We start from the raw sequence: 12,307 nt of genomic DNA on the forward strand, positions 1-12,307 counted from the left end.
TTAAAAGATTAACTCTCACTGAAAATATATTAGACAAATCATAGTTTGCCTGATTTTAATGTTTGTCTTTAATTAGCACAAGTTTCAGTACTCTCCTTGAGACACGAATCTCTTACTTAGGATAAGAATGTCCCAGGTCTTTCAGTAATAGAAAAGGGACTGAGGTTGTCCATCAAGGGATTCAGTTAGAAATCACCAAATAGTTTTAAATATTTTTAAAAGGTTTTGGGATAGATGAGCTACATGACTAGAAGATTGACTTTATATCTGATAGACTATTCATCTCAGACTTGAAGTTTTCATTAACCTCAAGATCACATGGTGAATGCTAATGTAATGGAAGTTTTAAAATTTTTGAAGAGTAGTAGTTGTTTGAGTCTACAGAACAACAGGGACCAACAAGTAGTGTAAAGTCTCTTAAAGCGGGAAACAGATTTTGTGTGTGTGTGTTGTATCATATTCTAACAAAATGTTTTTTCTGAATTCTGATTGGAAAATTGGAAATATCCTGCCACAATCTTTCAGTTAGAATATTGAAACAGAGCACATCAGATACGAGTTATTTTTTCTTTTCATTGAATGAATAAATGTGCTTTTTATGATACTAACAAACACAGTAATAGTAGAAACCATTTCTTTCCTCTGTAGCATGTTGGAAATTAATCTGGAGAAGGGAAATAGGAACTTTGCGTTTGTGGGAAACAAGATATAGAGGAAGAAGATTTTATTTAGCTCTTCATAGGAATTACTTACCATTGAACGTAATATAATGAAGGAAATTTCTGTGCAAATGTTCCTCCCCTGCTTTTGTCCTCTGAATCTGAAAAGGATGGGGGTTTTTTCTGAGTCATCTGAGACTATGTAGGAGATAATTTCTTGTGTTCCTGATTCTTCTCCCCCTTGCTGTTGGCACCTGTGGACCTTTGTCCTTCTGGACCTCTAAGATGAGACTGTCTCCCTGCCATGCATAATCCTTAGATGGAGACTTTTTGGCTTCTTGTCAAATGTATCTTTAAGCTACATTAGAATGCCTCTCTCAAGTTTTGCATCAGTAATTTGCCTACATCAGAAACAAGTCTGTTTAGCATATCAATAGGTACTATAGCAGCAACACAAAAAGTCTGGTCCAGTTGTAAGCTTCAACATCTATCCTTTTCAAAGTATGTGTGAAAGCTCTGTTAAATCTGTAGTGCCATTTGCAAAGCAAGAAGGATCTTCTTCATCATCTTTTCATTTTTTTGTGATACTGTAGTTTTCAGTGTCTTAATTTTCCATTAAGAAATTAAGAATTGCTGAATGGAAATGCCCAGATGCAGCCCATTAGAAAGTTTTGTGTCTTTATCCTGACTCATACCTCAGTTATTCACATAAGTCTGTGTGGTATGGGAGGTTCTGGACTTTGATACCTTTTGTCTTATGTCTGTCTCTTCCTCACGGTCACCATTTTTCAGGTTTGGCCAAAAACTATCTGCTCTTTTCTGTCAGTACTCTCCATTCCTATTAGATTTTCCAGTTATCTGTCTAGGCTACTCGCAGTAGTCACACCTTTTTTTAAGGTGAGTATATGCCCTCATCAACACAACTTACTGCGTAGAAATCTTTTTGCTTTTTATTTTTTTTTTTTTTGTTTAATGCTAGTAGTGGCATATTCTTTCAAAACTGCAACAAGAATATGGAAGGAAAAGAATAAATTGGGTCTCTCTTGATATGGTGCGGTTGTTTCAAAATTCTGCCAATGAGTTCAGAAATGGTGATTGATGCAAGAATTCAACTTTCAAAAAGTAGCTTGTGTGTACTTTCATATCATACCACAATATCTTTATTTGTGAAAATTTAGCTAAAACCATTTTATATTGGTTGCATAAAAGGGCTTCAGTTTTTGTGCTGTGTGTTAGTAGATTAACTTTTTTCTCACCAATGGCCAGAACTTACATAATTCCTTTCCTGATGCGTTTGTTATCTTTCCTTCTTACCTGTTGGATTTCTCCCTTTTTCTTGCGGTGTCTATATTCTTGAACAACTCAAAAAGGGTTTTCTGTATTAACTCTTCGAGTACATTTTTTTTTGGAGACAGTGTGCCTCTAACAGTGATATTTTTTCCCTTTTCTTTTAAAGAGATGCACTATGTTTTCCAGGGGGAATAAATTAAGGGAGTGATATGCTATCAGCAGAGCTAGGAGTCTGTTTTAGTTGCATACAAGTGTAAGAAATTATGAGTGTTCTCTGAATTGAAAAAAAAACCCCAAACCTGTAGAATAGGCTGTGGCATATAAACATCAGTTACCTCATTGTTCCATCTAGAAGAGTCAAGGAGATGGTGGTAGTGGAGGTGTCAATACATAGTAATCCAATAGGAACCTTGCTGTTAAGGGTAACAACATTTTAAATGTTTTAATCTTCACAGAGCTTTTTGCATTTCATTCTTCCATGCTCTCGGCTTTGTATAACATTAGGTTATTTTTAAAGTTTAAAGGAAAGAAACTTTATTTGATACTGTTAATATGGATGAAATGTGAGAAAATTTAAACTCAAACCTTCTATCCTCATAAAATTTTAACTTCTGATGTTATTAGGAAATGCCACAGCTGTTGCCAATTTTCCTTTTGCTATTTTTCTACTACCTGCATTACTTCAAGGTAATTTTTGTGTCTAATTCACAAATGGCATCAGAAAGCTCTAGAGGAGGCTGTGTTCTGATCTCTGTTTCATTGCTGTAATTCTCTTGGCATCAGATACTTTTGACTGTACAATAGTGTCACTGAAATCAGAATCTTGCCTGTGTGTCTATTTGGATGCCAAAGTTTATGTACATTTGTTGTGTTGTAGAAATAGTTGCTTTTATGGAAAAATCTTTCTGAAACACTTTGTTATCCATTTCCTCAAATCAAATCACCAGAGGGTATAATCATTCTGTCTATAAACTTTTGTCATATTATAACTAGGCTGAGGAACATAGCAATTCTCCCAGTGAGGGGAGGAGATTCCCCAAGCTGTTTCAGTGTTTTAACTCAGAGCAGTGAAAGCCTTGGAGCTATGGTGCTTTCCCATCATTTCCATCAACTTGATTTTGGGTCTATATATGCAAAAGTCTTTGGTTTTAATCTATACATTGAACCAAAGAATATTTCTTAATGTTTTATTTTTAATACAATAATAACTGATTGAATAATTCAGAAATCTATAGAAAAGGTATGACTGCTGCAGTTGTTTGCATAGCATATCTTGTCAAGAGAATAGTTTAGATAATGTTGGTGGCAATGTATCTATAGACTTAAAAAGGATTTTTGTTGAAATTACTTCAGGCGTGTTAGCTCTTAGCTGTCATATATGAAGTTAAATATTTTCCCTAAAAACTCTTGCTTTTGAATGGATCTCTGCTCTTTCTTCAAGAGAGCAGATGGTAGAACCTGACGGTTTTAAAAAAAAACAAAAAAACCAAAAAACAACCAAAACTTACCAAGATATGGTGGGTTTTTTTATTTATTCTTTTATTTAGTTTGGGTTTTTTTATTGGTCTGTTTTTTCAAGGAAGCCCCTATGTTACCATAGTTAGTAGGAGACTAATTTACTACTAGATTTTGCTGCAATTTGTTTTTTAATGCAACTGTTCTGGACTTCCTCTGGATGGAGACTGGTTCTTCTCTAATGAAAGCTTATTTGTTGAAGAACACTTGCTGTTACGACCTGTCCGGAAGTTTCACGTTTCTGAGAGTAACTGTTCAGAAAAATAACAGTTTCAGTATCTTGGCAAACATGAAGTCCAAAAGTCTGGAGGGGAAATGTTTAATCAGGATTTTAAAAACAGTATTCCAAATAAAGTAAAACCATAATATTTTTCATAGTTTGTGTGCTATGATAGCTTTAAGCAGAGGTATTCCTTTCATATATAATGAACATATGAATATATGGATACATTTTTATTCTTGTGAACTCTCTGTCAGACTCTGGGAAAATTTTGCAGTGTTTGTTTTGAATTTAATTACATTAATATAACCTGAAAGTGTGAAAATTTCCCTGGTTTCTGACAGTTACTGCTACTTAAATAGCTATTGTATTAACCAGTGAATGTGGTGATAATTTTAAAAATCAATCTAAAAGATGATGTTTAATTCAAATAAAAAAACATATTCAGGAAAGTCTCATGGGCTATGATTCTGTGTTCTATAGGATGTCATAGTATAATTTTATCCTTATGGTTCATTATCTGTCATTTCTAGGAATTTCTTCTGGCTTGTTAATCTAATTAAAGGACTGGAACATCTTTCATGTGAGGGGAAGCTGAGGGAGCTGGAGAAGACGGGGCTCAGGGGGAATCTTACAAATGTGTATAAATACCTGATGTGAGAATGATTAGCAAAGAGGGAGCCAGACTCTCCTCAGTGATGCTCAGTGACAGTACCAGAGACAAGGGGCACAAATTAAAACACATGAAACTTCACCTGGACACAGGAAAGAATTTTTTTACTGTGAGGTGGTCAAGCACTGGTACACCTTGCCCAGGGAGGTTGTGGAGTCTCCATCCTCAGAGATATTTGAAACCAACTGCACACCTGATGTAGGTGATCCTACTTTGAGTAGGGGGGTTGTACTAGATGAACTCCAACCTAAATGATCCTGTGATTACCACTAATAGTGACACGGATAGCTATACTATGTAAGACTAGACTAGTCTAGTCACTTGTAGCATGTACGGCTTTGAAACCAGCTGCTGGTTCTCTGGTGCCTGTTGTTACTTGCATCTGTCTAATGTGTTTTACTCCAAGCTTCCTTTATAGCACATAACTCTTCAGGTACTACACTTTGGATGAGACATAATATGTACTTACTCGAAGAAATTGTAATGCTGATTATGGCTCAAATCCAATCCTAAGCTCTATTTGGTATGCTTATATAATTTTCATATCTTTGTGTATGCTACTTGTTCCTACAAAAATTGTCCCCCTAAGTCCAATGAAATCTCACTGGTAATGACTTGGCGCTAAATGGAGCAGATCCAAACATCATGCAGTTTTTCTTTCACATGTTATGAGCCTTAGCTTAAAATATATATATATATATGCGCTCTGAAAGACAACATTTCAGTCTTTGAGGCAGGTAGGAAATTATGTTCTGAAATAGTACTCCTAAGATAATATCAAAATAATTTGACCTTTATGGTATTTATATAGTTATATTTTGATTTATTTATTGTTGTTCCTAAATCTCATGAGCTGCCACCTCCATGAAAGTAGCAGAATATGAAAAGTATCATCAGGAGAGGGAGACTGTGGAAGTCCGTAGGCGTTACATCTATGTTTATTTCTGAGTGTACCTTCAATAACAAAATAGGATTTACACTGGCACAAAAGTGCTGTAAGTCTATACATGTATAATTAGAAAGCAAGGGGGACTACTAAATGTTCGTAATTTGAAGGGATAATGGGAATGTATTTATTAAGATGTGTATGTGTGTATACATATGTATACATAAATATGTATTTCTGTGTGTGTATGACTGAGTATGCATAGATACATGTTTTAACCAACAACATTCCAAAGTACAGCAATGAGGAAAGGTGACCTAGAGATTATTTGCGTGCCAAAACAAGGGACATCATCTGAGCTTTGTTTCCTCACGTTCATGGATTTTCTGTGAAACAACGTGGATTTGTCATGCTATTGCCAGTTTTTTAACTGAAAGTGCAGTAGAACAACTGACGGCAGAATGGAATTTGTTGCATCTGAAATACATAAGACCTTTTGATTAAAATATATCTACATATATTATAAAGTATACCTATATTAAAATTAAGGCAATAAGTAGGAGAAATGCTGAAAGTTTAAACTTCGTTTGAGTGCAATGTATTATTTTTATGATAAATGGATAGTAATATTATTTTGTTATAGTACAACAGAAGTAGTCATCATTGTGGAGCATTTATTTTAGGCAGTTTTATGCTATGGAAATTAGCACAGATGATTAACATTTTTTTATTTCAGACCATGAGAAAATTTGTTTTGTGTTCAATGAAAACTGTAAAAATTAATGTGGACAGGACAAAATCTCTTTTAGAATGAGGTATACAATGAGAATGACCTGTAGATAAATCAATAAAATATGATAATTCTAAGGAACATAACACCCAAATATATTTTCTAGATAAATTGCTAAGAATTAAATATGGTTATACTTTTTTCTAGTGTTGCTCTGGATAGATTTGGTAAGACCTGTTATGCTCTGTCTGTGAACACCAATACTGAATTTAGAAGCTGCTACTAAAGTGCTGGCATTGTACCTTGAAGTTGACTTAAGACCACATTGGGCCACCAAGTGAAAATTTGTGATACTGAGGTTAATTGCATCTGGTAAGCTGTTTCTGTCGACTAGTGTTAATGCATAAAGTGATAGGGAGAGTGAAAGAAGATCTCCGTTTTTAATGGAACTTGTAGTTAGCGCCCCTTTGTTCTGGGTGAGGGAGAGCGCTATAGACCGCAGCAGGTTTCAGAAGTATGCCTGGGGAAAAAAGTATCTTCTGTATCATATTTATTAGACTGTAGAACTACACAGTCTGGCTAATGAATGGCATGACTAAAACTGCCTGAAGTGGTAATGGCCTGTGCTATTTGGAACAGGCACTAAGTTGTTAAAGCAGTTGTGTTTCTGAGCTGTAGCTTGCCTGCAGACTGAATCGTATGGACTCGTTCAAGAATATTACTTTAATGTCTTTAACAGTTTTGTCCTATTTTTAAAATGCCATTAGAGCACGAACACAAAAATATAGTTTTAACAAAATGACTAATTTAGAATATCTTCATTAAGTGTAATCTCATTTACTTGTAAATGCATTAGTTGTAATAGTAAATTCCTTGGGAAAGAACTGGAAAGCTTACTGAAGTAAAAATGAAGGGTTTACACATGCATATCAGAGCTGCCTTGAATATCATCTTGTGCTTTGTGGAAAGAGTTGCTTCTCAGTGGTCTTTCACATTGATTCATGCTTATGTAAAAATGGCACCACATTAGGCATGAAATTGTGTTTGTTGAGAATAGCACTCACATTGTATTCTGCTTAAAATTCCTTTGGTTTCTGTAGAATTCTAGGGATAAATCAGCTATTGAACAGAAAGCTGGAGAATGTTGCATCTTATTCACCTTCAGTAAAGAAACAGATTCTGCCATCCAGTGGCTACCACTCCTTTAAGGAAAAAGAGATTTCACTGCTTTATCTGAAAAAAAAAATTGGTCTGTAGAAGTCTTGATTGACGTTAATATGCCAGAGGGAAAAAAATTGTTTTCAGTTTTCAAACTAGGTAGTTTGTGCAAATGACCAAAAAATCAAATCTTCTAGTACGTTTGCCAAACTATGGACTTCTGTGCATACTGTTGCATTTTTGTCCACTGTCCATTTTTTTTCTTACTGATTTTTAATGGCAGAACTACTGGTTTTGGATTATGCACTTAGCAGACTTACTGTTTGGAATAAAACAATGTTTTGGGGAAGGGTAATCTGTAATAATTTTTTCAACAAATGGGGAGTTGGCTTGAAGAAGTCTTAAGATACCGTTTTCCTCTGGAATTCCTTTCTCTCATAGCCTTTTTAATCCTTAATATGTTCCTGCAGAGTCACCTTTCAGAGAATATTACGCGTTGACTGTGTATTGTGATTAAGAATGTTGTGTATTGTTTTGTCAGTGCCCACATTTTTCTTGTGAGTTGCTTGGAAATTAGTCAGTGTGTTGAATGAAAGTCTAGATTCTGGTCAGAATACCATTATTTTGAAAAAATGCTTCTGGTTCCTAACCAGGCTTTTATGGGGTTTATTTTTTATTAATCTTTATTCGACTCTTAACGTTCCCGTTCCAGTCGGCTTAGCATCTTTCCAGAAAAGAAGCTGAGGTTCATTTTTCTAATTAGTTACGCAGCTTCCTCTGGTGTTTCTGGGACATCTGTTTGTTTATTGCTGCTTACCAAGTCAATCTTCATCCATGGCATTACTACTTTCCAGTAGGAAAAGAGACAAGAAATTATTTTTATTTATCTAAATATTTGTTTATTTTTGGTAACAATTACATATCCCAGGGCTATAATATATGTAATTTCTTTTAAATGTAGAAGAAAAAGATGTCTTACACTGCCAACCTAAAGATTAAGAGAAGCTGGAACAATATATTCTTATAGGCAGTAGTTTTAGAAAACTCTTAAAGACACTTCATTTAAGGGTATTAACAGTCACACAACTGTAGGGAGACAGAATCACACAGTGGCAGTGGTTGGAACGGACATCTGGAGATCATCTAGTCCAATCCCCCTGCTAAAGCAGGTTCACCTAGAGCAGATTCGACAGGAATGCGTCCAGGTGGCTTTTGAATATCTCCAGAGAAGGAGATTCCACAACCTCTCTGGGAAGCCTGTTCCAGGGCTCTGCCACCCTCAGAGTAAAGAAGCTTTTCTTCATGTTGAGATGGAACTTCCTGTGTTCCAGTTTGTGCCCGTTGCCCCTTGTCCTGTCACTGGGCACCACTGAAAAGAGGCTGGCCTCATCCTCTTGACACCCGCCAGCTAGGCCCAAACCACGACAGCCCTTTAAACATTTATAAACATTGATGAGATCCCTTCTCAGTCTTCTCCAGGCTAACCAGACGTAGGTCTCTCAGTCTTTCTTCTTGAGAGATGCTTCGGCCCCCTAATCATCTTCATAGCCTTCTGCTGAACTCTCTCCAGTAGTTCCTTTTCATTCTTGAACTGGAGAGCCCAGAACTGGACACAGTACTCTAGATGTGGCCTCACCAGGGCAGAGTAGAAGGGGAGGATGACCTCCTTCGACCTGCTGGCCACATTCTTTTTAATGCACCTCAGGATACCATTCGCTTTCTTGGCCACAAGGGCACGTTGATGGCTCACAGTCAGCCTGTTGTCCACCAGGACTCCTAGGTGCTTCTCTGCAGAGCTGCTTTCCAGCAGCTCAACCCCTAACCTACCCCTAACCTGTACTGGTGCATGGGGTTATTCCTTCCTAAGTGCAGGACCCTACACTTGCCCTTGTTGAATTTCATAAGGTTTCTCTCTGCCCAACTCTCAAGCCTCTCCAGGTCTCGCTGTAGGGCAGCACAGTCTGCTGGTGTGTCAGCCGTTCCTCCCAGTTTTGTATCATCAGCAGACTTGCTGAGAGTACACTCAGTCCCTCATCCAGGTCATTGATGAATATGTTGAACAAGACTGGACCCAGTATTGACCCCTGGGGGACACCGCTAGCTACAGGCCTCCAACTGGACTGGGCTGCTGTTCGCAACACTCTGAGCTCTGCCATTCAGCCAGTTCTCAATCCAGCTCACTGTCCACTCATCTGCCCCTCACTTCCAAAGCTTACCTATGAGGATGTTATGAGAGACAGTCTCAAAAGCCTTGCTGAAGTCAAGGTAGACAACATCCACTCTTTTCCCCTCAGCTACCCAGCCAGTCATGCCATCATAGAAGACCTGTAGGTGTAAAGCTGCACGTGTTCAACTGTGAGACTGATGACTATGTCTGTTGTTCTTCTCTGAAGATACTCACACTTGACTTCATTTAGACAACGATGTTTCTGCTTTTGTTTAAAAAATGCTTCTTTAAATAATGTACATATTGTGCAATGTAATGTTTTGTTAGTTCAATTCTGTAATCACCAGTTGTGTTTGTGAGTTCTCTCCATAGATCCTTTATTATAAACACTGTAAACAGTGTTTAGCGGTGTGAACTATACGGTGTTTATAATAGCTTCTAAAACCAATTAGATAGAATGGGAGAGAAAAAGAAAAATATAACCATTTTCAACAACCTGTCAAGAAATCTCAAAATGAAGTAACAGGCAAATTAGAAACCTAAAATGACTAAGAAAGCCATAAAAATAGCTGATTGAACCCTGATAGCACTGATGTAATCAGCAGGTCTCCAGGAAACCCATTAACACTTTCTAATGGTCTCATTCATGGAGACGAAATGAATTTTGAAGACGATACACCAAATAAACATTATGTATACAAAACTTGGCGCAAAACAAACAAGCTTTCCCCCTGCAATCTTGGAAGCAGAATAAACTATGAAAGAACATTAAAAGTGAAAAGTGTTGCGATCTTGAAATTCAGTCACTTAAAAAATTGAAGAAACTTGATGAAAATACTGGAAGTAGTTGCATTAGCTACATGTATTTTTTTGCTTCACCAAAGGCACTTAACAGTTTAGAATAAATATTTGAATATATTTGAGATGTGTCAATGCAGTCTGTGATTTGAATGGAACTTGTTTTTTCAGTGTTGCATGAGAAGTTTTCAACCTGAAAGCTTTGCTTAGACAAAGGTACTGCTAAATTGAAAAGAATATCTTCAAAAATAAATAGTATGTTAATTGCATAGCATTTTCATTGACTTTTATATCAATGAATGTTGTTTTTTTTAATATTTCAGGTCCTCTAGAATAAACTGCAGTTGGCCTTCATTAGGTACATCATTCCTCTACGTTTAAGAGTAGAGCATTGTCATGTATTGTGAAAATGGTGCGTTAGCCTAAATTTGTAGTTGGCATTTCAGTCTCTCACACAGAGGCTGCTACCAAAGCCTTCTGCTACCAGAAGCTGCAGCAAAGTGATAGAGCTAGTGCTGTTTGGCACAAAGTTAAATAAAATAGTTGATTTGAATAGCCGGTAAAGCTCTCATTCCTAAGCTTGTGTTACTTGAGGTAGTAATAAATTGGTTCCTGCTCAAATAATTTGTTTGGAATTGGAAAGAATATTATTAACATTAGAGAAACTATTACCACAGCAAATGACTGAATTAACTAAAGCACCTAGAATAATGGAAAGGGAGATCGTTAGAAGGTACTTTCAGGACTGTTCTTTGCAGGGAATTTGTACTTTTGTTGTTTCCTACAATTAAAATAAAAATTATAATCGCCAAAAATATCAGTAAGATACTTTTCATGATTATTATTAGAAGCAGTGCAGTAATTAAATCTGTAGAAAGCAAATAATTCTGTGTTATGAAGTCTCTTTTAAGTGTCTGTGAAAAGTGACTAAGGAAAAAGCAGTTGAAAAAATTTTAGAATCTTCAAATGCAGACATTGTAACTGTCTACAGCAGTTCTTTCTTGATGAAAATCTCATTTTTCAGAGAGACCAAGAGGAACAAAAAAAAATTTTTTTATAATTGATGATTGGTACTTTATAAGATTTAAACATCATTAAACTGTAATAACTATAATTGCCTATATTAGCTATATAATTTAATTTTTTAAAACGTGTTCAAGGTTTATTTGGGACTATACATACAAGTTTTATGTTACTTTTGGAGGCTGCAGTTTGTTGTAAATATTGTTGGAGAAAGGTTTGAACATTAACAATTGCAGGATGGAGATTTCCTCAGAAACAAAGAGAAGGTTGTTACTGAATTTGTGTGTGTGTGTTTGGATAATTAAACTTTATTGCATAAAATTAATCAGAGAGACTTTTTTTAATAATCTATTTCTTCAGCAGGTTGCTGTGTATTGCTGCCTCTTCTTCCATTAGAATAGCGGTAGTTTGTCATCTTAGATTTAAAGATTATATTCGTCTAATTTGACTATTGCTGTTTTACTGAAGTTTAATTATTAAAAGGTCATTATTTTACTGTATGGTTGTTGATATATTTATTTATATCAATCTTGATTAAAAACAAATTAAATGCTGAAATAGCGTGCAGCTAAAGACTTTGATTTTTAAGAGATGTTGTCCTGCTATATTTTGTTTTCCTTATGGATTCAATATTTGAAGGTTGGGTGGGGGTGGTACCCTCAAAATAAAGACTGTTATAAGTATAATAAAAACATAATAAATCTATTGCAACAGATATCCTAAGTTTTGTTACCATGTGGTTTTTTTTACTGTTAATGTATATACACACACACACACACACATATATGAAAAGCTCAACGTATGTGTGTTGTTTGTTTTAACAGATTGGACAACTTGCTTTTAAAGGCATGAAAAGACTAAACCGTATCCAATCTATAGTTTTTGAGACTGCCTACAACACAAATGAGAACATGCTGATCTGTGCCCCCACTGGAGCTGGGAAGACAAACATTGCCATGCTGACAGTCCTTCATGAAATTCGACAGCATGTCCACCATGGTGTTATCAAAAAGGATGAGTTTAAGGTAGGAGTTTAATGACCAAGTAGCAGCTTTTTAACTTGTAAGGTAAAACGCATTATATGTTATATAGGGAACATGAAATCGGGAAGTTTTCAAGGGTATTACACTTTTCCAAGTAAAAGATAAGGCTAGTTTTGATTTACTTCATTACTGTTGAAGCTGTTCT

General features: G+C 35.9%; 1 protein-coding gene across 8 annotated transcripts in view; it reads left to right on the top strand.

Annotated features, from left to right (window-relative positions):
- The window catches only part of ASCC3 (activating signal cointegrator 1 complex subunit 3), a 274,324-nt gene that overhangs the window by 60,799 nt on the left and 201,218 nt on the right, over nt 1–12,307 (top strand). For all 8 annotated transcript variants that reach the window (XM_054195069.1, XM_054195072.1, XM_054195073.1 and 5 more), the window contains one exon: nt 11,944–12,144. In XM_054195069.1, the coding sequence (XP_054051044.1) occupies nt 11,944–12,144 (201 nt within the window). The remainder of the gene's footprint in view (nt 1–11,943; nt 12,145–12,307) is intronic.

The sequence above is a fragment of the Rissa tridactyla genome, chromosome 3 (assembly GCF_028500815.1).
Source record: "Rissa tridactyla isolate bRisTri1 chromosome 3, bRisTri1.patW.cur.20221130, whole genome shotgun sequence".
NCBI classification, from domain to species: domain Eukaryota; kingdom Metazoa; phylum Chordata; class Aves; order Charadriiformes; family Laridae; genus Rissa; species Rissa tridactyla.